The sequence below is a fragment of the Lissotriton vulgaris genome, chromosome 7 (assembly GCF_964263255.1).
Source record: "Lissotriton vulgaris chromosome 7, aLisVul1.2, whole genome shotgun sequence".
In the NCBI taxonomy this organism is placed as follows: Eukaryota; Metazoa; Chordata; class Amphibia; order Caudata; family Salamandridae; genus Lissotriton; species Lissotriton vulgaris.
Genome location: NC_141695.1, coordinates 1,650,754,754 through 1,650,770,973, shown reverse-complemented (window position 1 = coordinate 1,650,770,973; position 16,220 = coordinate 1,650,754,754). Strand labels below are relative to the sequence as shown.

At 41.7% G+C, this 16,220-nt stretch overlaps 1 protein-coding gene across 1 annotated transcript in view; it reads left to right on the top strand.

The window, feature by feature from the left end:
- LOC147706209 (piezo-type mechanosensitive ion channel component 2-like) overlaps positions 1-15,997 on the top strand; it is a 612,835-nt gene extending 596,838 nt beyond the window's left edge. Inside the window, exons 49-50 of the mRNA XM_086929599.1 lie at positions 8,164-8,398; positions 13,820-15,997. Coding sequence (XP_086785725.1) covers positions 8,164-8,398; positions 13,820-14,075 — 491 coding nt within the window. The 3' untranslated portion in view covers positions 14,076-15,997. The remainder of the gene's footprint in view (positions 1-8,163; positions 8,399-13,819) is intronic.
- Positions 15,998-16,220: the final 223 nt, after the last annotated feature.

The window sequence follows — 16,220 nt, the reverse complement described above, 5'->3', positions numbered from 1 at the left end:
CCCAAATGACCAGAGGTCTGTGGCATTCTTCAGGACCAATGCCATGTCACTCTGCTATTAATGTGATGAAAGAAAAAAACATACTTATTTCTATGGGTGTACTGAGGACCAGCTTCAGTCTGGTCCGCCCTCTATTCATCGGCAATACATGATTGGACAATCGGTTCCCATATATATAGAGGACCAGTTAAAGGTAGAGGCAGACAATTGGTCTGATACTGCAAACAGAGCAAACTGAAGCTATTTCGGCTTACATTATTTTTTTTGTTCAAACATAATTTTAGCCATTAGAAAAGCAGTGGCATATTTACAAGCAGCTAGCACTGTCGCAGCGTATTTTTTTTGACGCAGTGGCAGCGCAATCAGTGCTTCACATTGCTCCATATTTACAATCTGGTACATCGGGCCTAATGTGTCAGTTTGTAGAGGCCTGCATCACAATATACCTGCGCCAGGTATAATGTATTCAGGGTAGGCATTCCCACGTTTAAAACCACTTAGAACTGACACCGTGAAGTTTACAACTTTTTACTGCATCAAAATCCCAACGCTGTCTCAAACTCAACGCAAGGATTGACTGAGGGCTTTTAACATGGACTCTCCTCTGGGTTCTGACGCATTTCTAGAGTTGCATCATTTTTATGACCACCTCCAATGCGTCATTTCAGCATGAAAAGATGGGTCAGAATTTCTGATGCATCCGAGAATCCTTGCGCCATGGAGCACTGTATTGTAAATAAAGCACATCCGTGGCGGGCGGCAGGTACAAAAAATCTGACGCATTAATGGTGTTGCAACAGTAAATAGCCCTGCAGTCATTCTTACCAGTCAGTATTATGCTTCCAACTGAAAAATCAAATATTGAAGAACTAAACCACGACCCATGTTGTTCTCTAGAATCCAACAATGTGCAGATATGATAGATGCTCTAGATAGAAGCAATACCTCTGCAGAGTGTTCTCATGCTACTTCTCATAACAAAGTAGCCACTGCTGTTATATGAGGCTGCTCCTTCGGAAATCTGCACACTCGTTTCAAAGGAGCTTAAGGAACTCTCATGCAGCCCATGGAAAAGGACAGGCTTTAAACAGGTTTCAAAACTCTGACAGGTGATACTTTTCCTGTAAATATTTCATAGGAAAAATTGTTTACAAATTACAATTACAAATAAAAATATTTTACTAAATATTTGTGATATGAGTTCAAGGTGTCACTCGTCACCTCACATACCTCACTATGCCTACTAAATTCCACCATAAAATCTACAACATATCACAACCAATAACACACCTCCACCATACCCCAGCTGTCTACACCCCAGCTCACTACACAGGCGCCACACCATCATCAAATATCCCAACATTAGGAAGCTGTGCTAGTAGTCTGTGACAGGAACATATACTTGCAAGAAATCTCTGTTCACTGAGGCATGCTATCTTACACCCACAAGCATAACCCTGTCCACAGTGCCTGTCAGTGGGTCATAAAGGTGTTCACACTACAAACACATCCAACCTTTGGCCTCTCTGGTTAGCTGACAGAGCGAGGGACACGTGTGCCAATTGTAATTTTGGAAAAGCATGTGAATGAGGACACTCAGTTGCTAAAATATGAACAGTGCCAAAGAAAAACATAACACAGTACATTTCCTATAAATGATTAGGTGTGTTGAATGCGTGATGGAGATGGGCAGGAGATGAAATGACGCTTGCAGTGGCGTGAGAGACATGCAGGTAGGGGATTCCAGAAGGATTTGGAGAGAAAAAGAGTATCTGACAGAGAGACTACAGAGGGAAGTAGTGTGAAGGGGAGAACACAAGTGATAGGGGCACTGCACCTCTTCCACAGACCTTAGTAATGTTCAAAACACATAGCTAATGAACACATTACTGATGTCAGCTGCTTGTAAGACTACATGAAACTAGTAAAAAAAAGTGTTTTAAATGATAATTACAGTAAACTTTATTGCAAAAATGCAACACATTCCAGGCTTCCAGTCAGTTTAAAATAATTTTGACCATCTTCAAAAGGATCATGAAATGCCCATTTTACTTTGGAAAAGTTTATTTAATATTAGACGTAGCTATAAAGAAGGTGAGGAGGAGGATTGAGGGCAACTCCTTTATTGAGAATTTTTTTAACCTACATTTAACGTATATTTATGCAATCACTGTTTCCTAACACAGCCTAATGGCTGCCGCCACAAGACCGAATCGAAATGTCGAAAGTAGACCGGGACTGCTCTCAGGCTGGGGCACAGGGACACGGGCTTTGATGCAGGCTAGAAAACAAAAATTGAGCAACCGCTCTCTTATGCGGCCTTGTGCCCAGTGCAGTTACTGGTGCTAGGGGTAAGGGGAAGCGTGAAAGTCAAAGGGGCACAACATCGCCAATCACTGTATGGCTTCAAAATAAACCACAACATGATTGGCCATGTTCTGTGAACCTCAGGCAACTTGCTTTGTGCATAGACCAGTCGCTGGACTAGAGGCCTGCCACCTGGCTCCTGAAGCAGGTCAGACTCTGCACCCATGCTGTTTATATTATTAAACAGCTTGAGAGCAGCACCAGGATTGGTTGTGGCAGGTGAACCAAGAGCTCCTTACGAGACCAGAGGGTTGTGGTCCCTCAGCTTCCTAAGAGTGTGCGGGTAGGAGAGGTTTTGAGTGGACACGGATCCAACCCAACATGTGCACTTCCTTTCAAGGTAATCATATGTGGAACAGTGTATTGGTAAAATAATTACTGTCACTTACTTTTAAAATCGCCGCTTTCTCTCCCCGGTCCACCGCAGCCCGGGCCTTTTTTCGTGGAGGGCAGCTACAAGCGCGCCACACGGGGAGTGAGTCAACCCACTTCCGGGGGCACATCAGTGGAGGCCATCTTTGGGCGAGGTTACGGTCTAGTCTTTCTCTCCCCCCATATAAAGAACAGACGATGTGGACGCACAGCAGACGCGCGCAGCGGGCGCGCCACTGGTGCGCCAAAGGCACGCCGAAGGAAAGCCCGTCTGCGCCCGTCCGCGCCACGACCGGGCCCAGGGACAAATATGCTGCCACTCTACGTCTTACTCACCCGCTGACAAGGGACTTTATACTATCACTCAATACCGGCCCTAACACATGCACTCAGACCCTGAACATGGCAAACTGGGAGGGGAAACTGAGCTGCAACCAATGCAAGAAAACGTTTGGGGCTTGCAATTTGGCACTGAAAAATAGTTGTCCCAAAGGCCTACTGGCGGGCTCATAAACGCAAGATCAATGAGCAAGCACGCTCTGCACATTTTTGATCTTATAACTGAAGGGGATTTAGACTGTCTCTTCATAATTGAGACATGGCTGAAAGCCTGGTGTAACCCGGACATTACAAACGCTCTCCCCCCCCTGGCTATCTTATTTCAAGGGCAGACAGACCGAAACAACGTGGAGGAGGCCTTGCAATAGCCTATCAGGACACTCTGGAGGGTCTAACATACGACCTCCCGGACCTCAAAGGAGCAGAGAGTATGAGTTTCTCAATAAAGGTCCATGACTCGTTTACCTTTGCAGGAGCTTTAATATACCGTCCTCCAGGGCAGCAAAAGGAATTCTTGGAGAGCAATGGGGAAGTACTCAATAACCTGACTCTTAGGTTTGCAAATTTTACACTTCTGGGAGACATTAACCTACATCTCGACTCCCCCACAGATTCAGCAGCAACCTGCTTTAAGGACATAATGAGTATCCTAGGCCTAGCCCAGCTCATAATAGACGGGACACACAGAGCAGGCCACATCCTCGACTGTATCTGCTCCAATTTAGGAATAATGATGGTAAAACGGCCCCTGACACAAACATGGACAGACCATAACTTTATCCCGTTCGAACTCCTACCTAAGGAGGCCCTAGTGGGCAAAAGTACAGTAAAAGCAATAGCACCCCCGCAGGGAAAACCCGGCTGGAAAAACATCATAGGACACCTCGACTTTATGAATAAAGCCCTAGAAATGAGACCCTCCTTGATAGGAGACCCAATTAAGGACAACCAATCTTTCGGGGACTGGATAACCAAACTCAGTAAGGAGCCAGGTCCCCCCCCCCCCCCCCCCTCCCCCCAGAAAGGAAGCACGAAATAAGAAAACATCTGCACCATGGTTCTCTTTGCTTTTAAAAAATAAGCAAGGGGAAGAGAGGGTTCTAGAGCGAAGATGGCGTCAAATCTATGATAGAAATTACCTAAATACGTACAAAGCCGCAATGCGACCATATCATGCCCTGATAAAAACTGCAAAAACCGACTTCTACACGGAAGCCATAAACAATATTAAGAACAAACAAAAAGAAATGTTCAAGATAGTAAACACTTTTATGAATCCCAAAACTCTCCTGAAAGAAATCCCCCCCTCCCAAAAACTTTGTAACACCATAGCTGATTTTTTCGAGGAAAAAATCCATACCAAAATTAAAGACTTTCCCCCTCCAATTTCTCTGGACTCAAAAGGGGACACCAGGGCAGGATTAGACACTTCCAATATGAACCCGTTCTCTCCGATTAATTTGGAGGAAACACGCAAAGCCATACTGGCCATTAAATCAGGTTCCCGTTTGACCCGTGTCCGCCCTTGGTCCTGCAGTCTATGGTGGACATTGTCATCCCCACCATAAATAATATTATAAATTCTTCACTTGATCAGGCCTCAATTCCTGTAGAATGGAAACTGGCGGCGGTAAAGCCCCTACAAAAAAAACAGCTAGCGGACCCTACTACGCTATCAAACCTACGACCCATCTCGCTGCTGCCAGCTCTTTGCAAATTAACAGAGAGAAATTTGTGAATAGACAGTTAACATCCTTTTTGGAAGAAAGCAACGCATGACACCCTAATCAAGCAGGTTTTAGAGCCCAACATTCTACAGAGTCAGCCCTCCTTTTTACCACAGAAACACTGCGAGCTGCTATGGACCAAGGAAAGAAGGCCGTCCTGGTGCTATTAGACCTGTCCGTGGCTTTTGATACGGTCTCGCATACCATCCTTGTAGACCGTCTAGCCGCGGCTGGTATAGCAGGAAATGTATTGGCCTGGATTAAAAACTTCTTGGAAAATAGGCGGCAAGTGATCACACCAGGCCATTTCAGTTTGGTGGAAAAACAGCTTACCTCCGGGGTTCCGCAGGGAACTTGCTTGAGCCCAACGCTTTTTAATGTATATATAGCCCCCCTGATTGCACTGATATCTTCCTTCAAAATAAACACCATTTCATATGCGTATGATACGCAGCTCATCCTGGTGCTGGACGATGATACAACAAAGGCTGAAGAAAATCTGAAAAACTGCCTCACAGCCATCTTTGAATGGATGAGAAATAATCATCTGAAATGTAATTCAGGAAAAACCGAAATTCTTCCCCTTGGCCAAGACAATACTTTCAGACCTAAGCAGTGGTGGCCTGAAGATGCCACTGTCCCTCCAAACACTATCAATGAAGTTAGGAATCTAGGGATCAAGTTTGATGCTAATTTATCTTTTAAACAACAGGCCTTGGCCGTGGCAGGGACCGGTTTTAGCATCATAAAAGGCCTGAGAAATTTTTTCGATCTATTACCACTCTCAGCTCGAAAAATAGTGGCGGTGGCACTTATAACATCCAGGCTGGACTATTGTAACAGTCTGTATGCAGGAACCAATAAAGTTGTGGTGCATAAACTGCAGATGGTCCAGCATGCCGCAGCCAGACTGGTGCTGAGATGGCGTAGGAGAACTTCGGCCACAGCGGCGATGAACGCCCTCCACTGGCTACCGATCCGCAAAAGAGTACTGTTCAAAGTCCTACTGATCACATTTAGGGCCTATTACTCACGAGGGCCCAGATATCTTCAGAGGCTGTTTGAACGATACCTCCCCTCACGTAATTTGAGATCCTCAAACGCCAATCTGTTGACCATCCCTACTTTCAGATTAAAAACCAAAGGAGGAAAGGCCCTGGCTGTTTTGGGTTCAAAGGCCTGGAACCAACTGCCCCCGCCCCTTCGCCAAACCACCTCAGAATCAGTGTTTAGGAAATCACTGAAAACTTGGATTTTTAGCTTACCAGACACAATCTGTAAAGGGCTAATATGAAAAGACTGGTGTCCCTAGATGAGCAGTTGATCCAGTGCATGTCCAGCTATCTCTTAGCGCCAAGATGCTCCATGGAGTGATAGCTGCGCTATATAAAAATAAACGTACATTACATTAATTACAGAGTCGGGACCTTCTTGCTGTCACTCCCCAATCAGTCTAACTAACAAAGTAAGGCGCTTGGCCCACAATGCAAATAAAAGAGCACCGTGGCAGGGGCAAAAAAAAACATTTAATTTAAGACACACTAAGGAAACTTGAAATTAGGGTTTGTGGTAACTCAGAATTGATGGGGCAGTGCCCTACCACCGCAATGGAGAATCCACCACTGGTAGTTCTCAAAGAAAACCAGGCACGAGGAGGATATTCTGGCCAATGGGGAAGGTAGGAAATTGAGGTAACAGCAGCAAGGTAAGAGCAGTAGGAGGTGAAAGGAGGGCAGGCTTGGGGCCAAGGGAGTTGCCAGAAATATTGTTTAAAAACCCAATTTGAAACATCCTGAATGGCACTGAGAGAGTGAAACGTATTGAAAGCAAGTGACCCCGCCCCCCCAACATTACCTGGTTAATTTTTTATTTTTGCTTCTGCCTTTCTTTCGAGTTCTCTATTGTTTGCTCCCTTATTCTGTCTTCCTTTTTCCAACTTTCTTTCCTTGTTCCATCTTCATCTTTCTTATTTACATGTTTCATTCTTTATTTTTGTTTTAATATTTCTTTCTATTGTCATTATATCTTGTCTTCCATTTTTCTATATTTATTTACATTGTTCTTTCCTTCTTTAAATGTGTCTGCCTTTTGTGCATATCTTTGATCATCCTTCATTTTTTTTCTTTCTGTCCTTCTTCATAACTTTCTTTTTCCTTTCACTACTTTTACCTTTTATTTCCTTATTGCTTCTTCCTTTCAATTTGCTTTTTTAATCTTTTTCCTTCTATTGTGTTTGTTACTGAGTTCTTTTATTTTTCCCTTCATTACATTATTTCCATCTTTTCTCTGGATCTCTTTCTTTTTCTTACATTTCCTCTCCTGCTTTCCCTCACATTTTCTTTCCATTTTTCCCTCTCACTTCTGTTTGTCATTTCAATTGTCTATATTTCTTCTGCTGTCTCTCTCTTTCCCTCTCTTGTTCACAGTCTCTGTTTTTTCTCCTCATCTTTGAGAGGCTGATGAAGTTTGAGGAGGCCGTAAACCGCAATTAAATCATTCAATGTTATAGCAAGACACAGACCCCCCTGCTCCCACCCCCAGAAATTCCTCAACCCTGCTGCAGCTGCTATAGCAGTTGCTTCATAACTCCCTTCTTTAGGGCAACCATGGCTAAAGAGAAAGAATCCTGTAGAAGAGGGCTCCTCCGCTTATTGTGATGGAGGCCATGGAAATTAATTGCAGGCTCTAAGTTGGGATAGACCCTGATCCTAAGGGATATCTGTCAGAATGAAGAAAGCAAAAATCAAGAAACACATTTAAGAATAAATCACTGTGAATAACCCCCCAAAAATGCATTTTACATTATACGACCAGTTATGAAGAATCTCTGAAAAATAATTTTGACTCTCACCCTAACACTATATGCAACCCTACCCCTTGATAGAGCCTAACACTGGCCCAAACCTTAACACTAAACTTACCAGTATCATTACCCTAACACAACCCTGATCCCAATCATGTTGAAATGAATAATAATGTAGAAGTATGTCTCCAGTGTGTAATGAACTGTCTTCATTATTACTTAAAGTAAACATTCTACATATTCACTTGTTTTAATTTAATTTTAGTTGTAACATGTTTTTTGTGACCTTGCCTTAATTTTCTACATATTGCCTTTTCTGAGGACCCCCTTTTTTACCAGGCAAGGGAACTGAGCTACTTGGCTTTAAGATTATCTGATATAGGTAGCACACCTTCATCAAACGCAAAAGTCTACATTAGAATTCAAGTCTCTTGGTTCCACAATCACTGATACAGCCATTATTCTGTACCTCTCCCACCACACTAGAAAAAAAACGTGTTTGTTCCAGAAAGCGCAATGTATGACTAAACCTTCCTTCTGAACCACAATTCACAGCTCATTCTCATAAGCCAGAAGATGTGGAGAAATATGCCTTCTTCCGTAATGTGACCATGAAGCTGCAACATCTGTCGACGAACTCAACATCCAGCCAGGTCACAGAGTGGTGGAACTTTCAGGAGTGGAGTCCAATCTGTTCTGGTTCTGGTAAAGGCTGCAGTAAGACTATAGAACTAGTGATCTACAACGACAAGGCTAGCCCGCAGAGTCTGGGATTCTTGGCTGGATATGGGTAAGCTTTCCCAGATTCATGGCAAACAATCAATCCCTTTTATACCTACAATCCTTTAATAGAATTACGGAAATTCTGTTTCTCCTTGTCAAATTTGTTTCAGGCCCAAGTGCAAATGTATTTATGTGAGCAGAATTGTATCTTTAGCATTACAATAACAAATGTTGGTTGCTTGGCAGAGCTAAGTATCCGTAGTCAACACAGAACAAATTCACAGTTTTTTTATCTTCAGACATTTGTCGAAGGTTCGAAAAGATGCATTGTCAATATGGCTGTAGTAATCATGAGGCTTAGTACAGCCAAGATATTGCAAAGACTGAAATGCACAGTGAGAAACCAATAGGAGAATTCCACAAGGATAGTCACATTTAATTATTTGTTTACGGTACACTTCCCCCACTCATCTTTTAATGTATTTTGACAGATATGCAAAATACTTTAAAACCTATACATCAAGTGGAATCAGTAGTGATGTGTGCAGTTGGCTAGCAGTAGAGTCAGAGGCAAAATGGGCATCACAAGATTGAAATAGATAATAATCATTTAGTCGCCCATGTATCTCTGAGAGTAATCAGTACAACTGACGATAGATGTAAGCAGATATACACTGCTCAAATCCACTGCACTCAGAACATTGGATTCATCTTCAAGCCATCATTCACACTGGCAGGGTGTCTAGAGCCCTGGTAACTGAACAACACTGTAAGTTGTTCTTACTGAGGATTCAAATTCTCTTGGAAAACTTCTGTGTGTATTACTAATCTCCCAAATCGATCACCAAACGTAATATGAAAATGAACCAATTTGCTGACCACGGGGACAATGTTGTTTTACAGGTCCATTTGAGTGTTAAAAGTACAGACCTGTTATCAATTTTTGAGTAGTGATAATGTTCTTTCAACACTATTGCCCCCCCACACCCTATGGTGCTATAGACTGGGCTCATGTGTATATAGAGGTGTATGCTCTGTACCTGGAATATATTGGACAACAATATTTATATTCTTGGCATAGGGAAACCACATTTTGTTCAGACAGTAACTACAGAACAGGTAAGCTCTGTACACTTTCTGCAGGGTCAAAATTAAAGATATTTCTTAACTGTTAACAGTGTCGTAACTGGGGGGGGGGGGGCACTCTCTGGGCACGGCAGAGGTGAGCAAGTCGTGTCTGTCGACTACCCTCATCCTCCACCCGCCCTGAGAACAAGTGGGCCGTCATCCACCCCCCTCTCCCTCCCTGCTCTTAACCTGTACCGGGAAGCTTATTTTATTTTATTTTATTTTAGCTGTTTTATATCGCGCTCATATACTACCAGAGTGTCCTGGCGCGTAAAAAGAAACAGGTAAGTGGCCGAAGGGAAAGAAGAGAACAGAAATTTTCTTTTTCAATGAAGAAATTAGTAAGCAATTCTGAAAAGATAAGTTTTAAGTGCCTTCTTAAGCTTAGGGGCTGCCCCGGGTGACAGTAGGCCTATCTACGCCACTGAATGTTAATAAATATGTGAGAAATGTAAATCAATCCTGGGAGAATATTTTATGCACCCTTACATTTATGAACCCTAGTCTAGAGGTGTTTATGCCAATCTAATGACCGTAGTGGTTTGAACTGTCAATTTGCTCGATCCCAGCTACATTTGAAATCTGTATCTCATGAATACATCTCCAAAGACAACTACTTTCCACATTAATGTGTGTCCTTCAGAGAGTGAATTACCATCTCTTGGCATATACAAAGCATTACAGTGAAGCTTGTAATACAGTTATACACAATGATTAAAATCTATAAACAAAGTACATCTTTAATTTTGTAACTAGTCTTTCAATTTCAAAATCTTCCCCAGTAATATAACAGTATGTTCCCTTGACACGGTCATTCCCTGGACACAGATACTATTGTGCTCCAGCTGGATATTAAAGTACTTTCTTTGTACTCCTTGCTCTCAAAAAAGGGCTTGTGTAAGACGTCAAACTTTACTCGAGGAAGTATTGGTAGGTTTAGAAGTTAAGTACAGCATGTCACAATAATCACATTCAAACTCCTTGTTGAGTCAGAACAATTTTGTTTCCATCCCTCCCCAGTTTGGACCCAGCCATATGCAAACCAGTCTTCACCATGGGTTTAACCCAGATCTGTCAATGGGGATGAATATTTGACAATGTTCAGAATTCTGTACATCTTCTTTTTTGTTTTGGTATGGTTGCCCTAAGCGGGAAGGGTATGTCCAGACGTGCTCACTATGCCTCTGGATTCAAGCTTTCTTTCTTTCACAGAAAACTGGTCCCTATGGTGGAAGTGTAGCCCTTGACTACCACAACAGAGTGTTAGGATCAGGGTACAAACACCACTAACACAATTAACTCAAAGTTATTTATTCATTTTGTTCAATTTATTCTTTGAGATATGCAATTCAATTCATTAGAGAGTGACGTTACAGTGAAAGTGACTATTGGTGCAAAAAGTGCATACATGCTATGCACAGAAATATATACATATGTGGCTGATAGGGAAAGTAGGATATTTCGAGTTAGCACCCGTGGAGCGAGTGTTGCTATCCATCATCAATATATTAAAACACAGTCCACATAGGTAATGTTGTCCCCCTAAGTATGTATTATTTAAAACAAGGTCGTCATCAGGACGAAAAATACATAGGAGGCATTCATTAAAAGGGGCAACTAGGCCCACAGTCAAGGGGGTATTAATCCTCAAAGTATCTTGAATCTTTCATGTGAGCTCGTTGGAGATGAGACTTGGGCTTTTAAAGATGTATGTGTCAATAAGGAATATAGCAAATGCGTTACAAAATCGCATGTCTGCAGGCATTTAATTGACAGCCCCTTTTGACAAAGAGCATTCCACACGAATGGATCAAGCTAGCCTGGCTGATGAGGTGGTGATACCCCCAAACCGGTACCGGATGCTTGTTTCCCGGTCCAGGGAGTACCTGGTGTGGCAGTTCTGGCTGAACTGTTCCCATGGGGAGCATGGTCAAGACTGATTTGCATATGGCTGGGACCAAACTGGGGTGGCGTTGTGAGCAAAAAAACAATGGATTTAACCCAGCTCTGTGACTGAGGGTGAATGTTTGAGAATGTTCAGCATTCCATCCATCATCATTCTGTGTTGCAATAGTCACCATAAGTGGGTCCAGTGCTTACTGTGCCACTGGATTCAAGCTAGCCTGACGGGTGAGGGGTGCTACCCAAAACCATTTCCCAGATGTTTGTTTTCCGGTCCAGGGAGGACCTGGCTTGGCAGTTCAGGCTGGTCTGTTCCCATGGGGAGCAGGGTCAAGACTAATTTGCATTTGGCCGACTCCAAACTGGGGTGGCATGGTGAGCAAAAAAATTATTGATTTAAACCAGACCGGTGACTGGGAGTGAATGTCTGACAATGTTCAGCATTCTGTCTATCCTTTTGTGTTGCTCTAGCAAAACCTCCAAAACCCTCTTAACAACTGCACTGCATATTTGAGCTCAGTCAGGGCATGCTCCTAAGCAAGTCTCTCTCGTAGCATTGTCCCCCGTGCAGTTCTGTCAGCAGTCCCTTCAACTACTTTTCAAGAGTATCATTATTTCGGGAAAGACTGCATTACATGCCCGTTTGACAACGCATAATGTATAAGGCACTGACCCTAACTCACCAAGCCCTTTATAATAAGAAGCCTTCGTACCTTAATGAACGTGTTAAGGATTACAGACCTGGTAGGACCTAGCACTGCTGGACTTAAAGTGGTTCCCCCTTTTCAGAGACAGTGGAGGGGAGGTTCTTCCTTCACTGTCAAAGTGGCAGGTTTGTGGAACTAGCTGCCTGAAAATCTGGAACTAATCTCAGGTGAAGCTAAATTAAAAAAAGAGTTGAAAACACTCCTATTCAGTCTTTAGTGGTGATTGAGGGCTGGCGGCTCACTGCTGTACTCCCTATGGGTGCCTAAAAGCTAGTCTGCCCATCTTTCAAGAAGTGCACAAAAAATGCAGGTCCACTGGTAGTTCCCACAAGTCATATTAAAATGTAAGTTTAAGTCCTAGTTTTATCATGTTTTTAAGATATATAAAATAGCTGAAATGTTCCACTAATACACTGTGCTAAAAATAAAAGGCACACAGTCGGTGCCACCAAGTGGTACATTCTTTTAAATACGTGCTGGTTTTTACAAATAAGTGCCTACACTGAGCACCGGCAAACACAGGCACAAATTAAGCACTGGCCGTTGGTCAGATATTTGCCAGGTTGCCCCATGCAGTCCATAATACCTTCGAGACAGTCTGGTATTTTTAGCCAGCATCACTTTGCCTTCTGGGGCTTTTAGTTAGGTGTTAGGGCTCCCACGTCTCTGCATGTAAAGTGTTGCTTGGTAATAAATCAGAACAAGCTGTGGGTATCACATTTGTTATCGGGAAGCTGAACAGATATGTGATCTACTGCTCACCAGCCCTACCAGTCTTTAAGAGAAAGATTAGGGAGAGGCAGTCAGATATGCAATAATATGCAAACAGTGTTATTAGTCAAGCAAGTCAGATGAGTATTGCTTAAGTAAGTGCATCTTATATTAAAATAATGCACAAACAACAATTTAGAGCTTTGTATTTCAGACTGTATTTTCCATGGGGTAAATTGATTCCTTCTCAGCACATGAAAAATCAACACTGAATCAAGAAACTGACAATTGTCTCGCAAAGATTCTTGGATTACAGAATTTCGAGAAGACCAAAGGGACAATATAACTGTAAAATTAATTTACCTATCACTCGAGTTAGATAAAGAGGTCAAATCACTTGATCTTTCAAGAAATCTTGCCATTGGGAGCAGGTGGCAAAGACCATTTCTGAGGCCTGCAATTGATAAAATATGTACTCAGAAGGATTTGGAGGACCCCAATTATGGGTGGCTTGATTAGAATCAGAGGGGGTAAACAGTCAACTGCAACCAGCCGTCTCTCACTTCATAGCCTGGTATGGATAGACTTTGGTTGCACCTTAAGTCCAGCACAACTTTGTGCTTTGCTGGGCACAGCTCCAAATAAGGAGGAACCTTATTCTTCCAACTGCAGGAGCCCTCCAGTTGTCTCAAATATCTGTAGTTCACAGAAAAAAAACTCAGGGTCAGACTGAAAAAGTCAGAAGAGGTTGGGATTGTAGAAATACTGCCAAAGTGTGAATACTTATAATCCTGCAGCCCTACATAACCATCTCGGGTTTAAAATCACAACAAGATGGTTGACAATGTAAGTTGAAAGGTGGAACATTTGGTTACTTAAAAGTATTGTTCTACAAGCAGGGCACCCAAACAAAAAAATACAATGTTAACTTTTAAGTGCATAAGAAAATATCTTGAGGTTAAGTGTGGGCTTTATAGAGTACACCGACAGAATGTTAAGTATTCACACTTAACTGTCTTTTCCTTTCTCATCCCCTTTAGCATTGTGGGCCTTTATATGTCTGTTGTGCTGGTCATTGGGAAATTTATCAGAGAATTCTTCAGTGGCATTGCCCGATCCATCATGTTCGACGAGCTGCCTAACGTGGACCGTATTCTGAAACTCTGTACGGATATATTCCTGGTGAGAGAGACTGGAGACCTGGACCTTGAGGAGCAGCTCTTTGCTAAACTCATTTTCCTGTACCGATCACCTGAAACCATGATCAAGTGGACAAGGGAAAAGAACGAGAAGTGATCATCGATTAGACTGGTGACCATCAGCTCAAGCACACATCAGTGGATAAAAGCAAAAGAACATTAAGGGACTTAATTATTGAAAGCCCTTACTGAAGTGGCCATTTATGTGTGGGCACCTTAAAAGGGTTCTTGAAGAGTATGTGAAGGACCAACTTCATCTCATAGGAAGCAATGCAGGATATGAGACCACACTCATGAATACAGCAAGCAGTGTACACTGTGAATCTAATAAGCAAGCACAATAACTAAAAGATTGCACAATTGAGCATGACAACTTTTGAAGACAATTTATAGATGTTTTACAGATCCTGGTAATTGGTTCATTCTTTATAGACATTCATGTTAAGGTGCTGCTTGTATTCCAAAATCTATTTACAAGATATTTTGCCAGTTAGGTTGTTCAGCGCTGTAGAGAACATTTTTTACTTCCAGCTAAGGACTTTCTGCTACTGTCTTCGAATTGTACTTCTTACGTGATCTCAGTGTGTAGCTCATGCTCACATCCTCCGCAGGACTGAGACTACTCTTTTTCTTGGTGTCGTTTGCATGTACTTGCAATGAGAAAACCCTCTTGACATGACACTGAAACTTTTAACTCTACAAATCAATTTCTCTTGACTTTTGCGGCACTTCCAAGTCGTCCCATTAAACAAATAAATTTGTGTGCAGTTTGTTTATTTATGTATATAGTGTATGGACAACATAGAAAATGAAAACCACTAAATATACAATAACAATCTCAAAGGAAAACATATATCGAGCAATGAGAGATAAAAAATGTCCTTTGGGCATTCAATATATCGCTGCAGAGTGGATGTTGCACAACCCATTTACACATTTCCCTTTGAATTAAGTTATTCAATCCACACTGTTTTATCCCACATCTGCAGATTCTCGAGGGTATATATATTTAGGATAGGTTCAGTCTACTGAAGTGTTAACTTTAGCAGTGCATTGTTACATACTTAAGGTGAATGAGCGAAGAAACAAATACCAGCAAGCTTACCTTTCCTCTCTTTTTTAAAACTTTAGAAATGTGGTAGTGGTAAACCATATAAAATAAAAACTCCTTAGTCTTGTTCAACTGACAAAGAAAATCCTTCTTTGTCCTCAAACAGCATGATCTGAGAAATTCTGATAACATCTATGTTCAGTATTTTCAGACAAAATAAGGAACTCACCACCTCATTGACTCACTTGACTTAAGAACTGAAAGGAGTCCATGCAAAATCCTGAAATGTCCCACATTCTGATGTTTATACCCTCCTTATGCTCCCGCTCTGCAATGAAACATCACCTAAATAGCTGAGTACCACATAAGAAGTCAATATTTTATTCCTTTTCATTTAGTCCTCTTGTGCATTTCTAATTCGCAAGTGTTTTCTTCCTACTTATGATGCCCGAAATGAGAGAGTAAAGGTATAAACTTGGACATTGTACAGTGGTAAAATGATTTCTGTAGTTCCATTTATCAATGTGTAATAAAAGATAAAACAAGGCCTGCTTTGCAGGCAGCAGCGTTACATTGTGTAATCTGTTCTGTGCATAACACTTGGCACTTGGGTATTGAGAAATAGATATGAACAGACCTAATGTTGTAAGCTGCGTAAGTATAAATATTATCCATAAGCTAGAGCTCAGAGTTGAAGTAACTAGCACGGTTGGATACTTTGGTAGAGTCTACCCATTAGTTCCCTTTCAAGAAAAGGAGGGCAAAATCATGGAGTGATAGATAGTTTCCTTTTAAGTACTTTGGCAAATGTATTGCACAAATATTGCAAGTTCTTAAATCGATGAAGGCACTGGTACTTATTGTATATGTATTCAAATTAACTAATATATTTAGTGTTCTTTTTAGTTTTAAAAGTGATATGGAATTTTAAAACTGTAATATGCTATTTTGCTTTTATGGATTCTTGTGATCCGAATAAAGTTTTATGAACAGAACATTGTGTACTCAATTTTAACTAGTTGTCTAGCAATAGTCTGTTACCTTATGTTGCTTGAAGTTTTAAGTATTGTCATATTTATTACATCTGTGCATTATCTTCCCCTGCATGCATCTGCAAATATTTTCTGAAATTATACATGGTCTGCCATTGGCCTAATTTCTTTCTTAGAATGCCCATATTACTTTGTCATA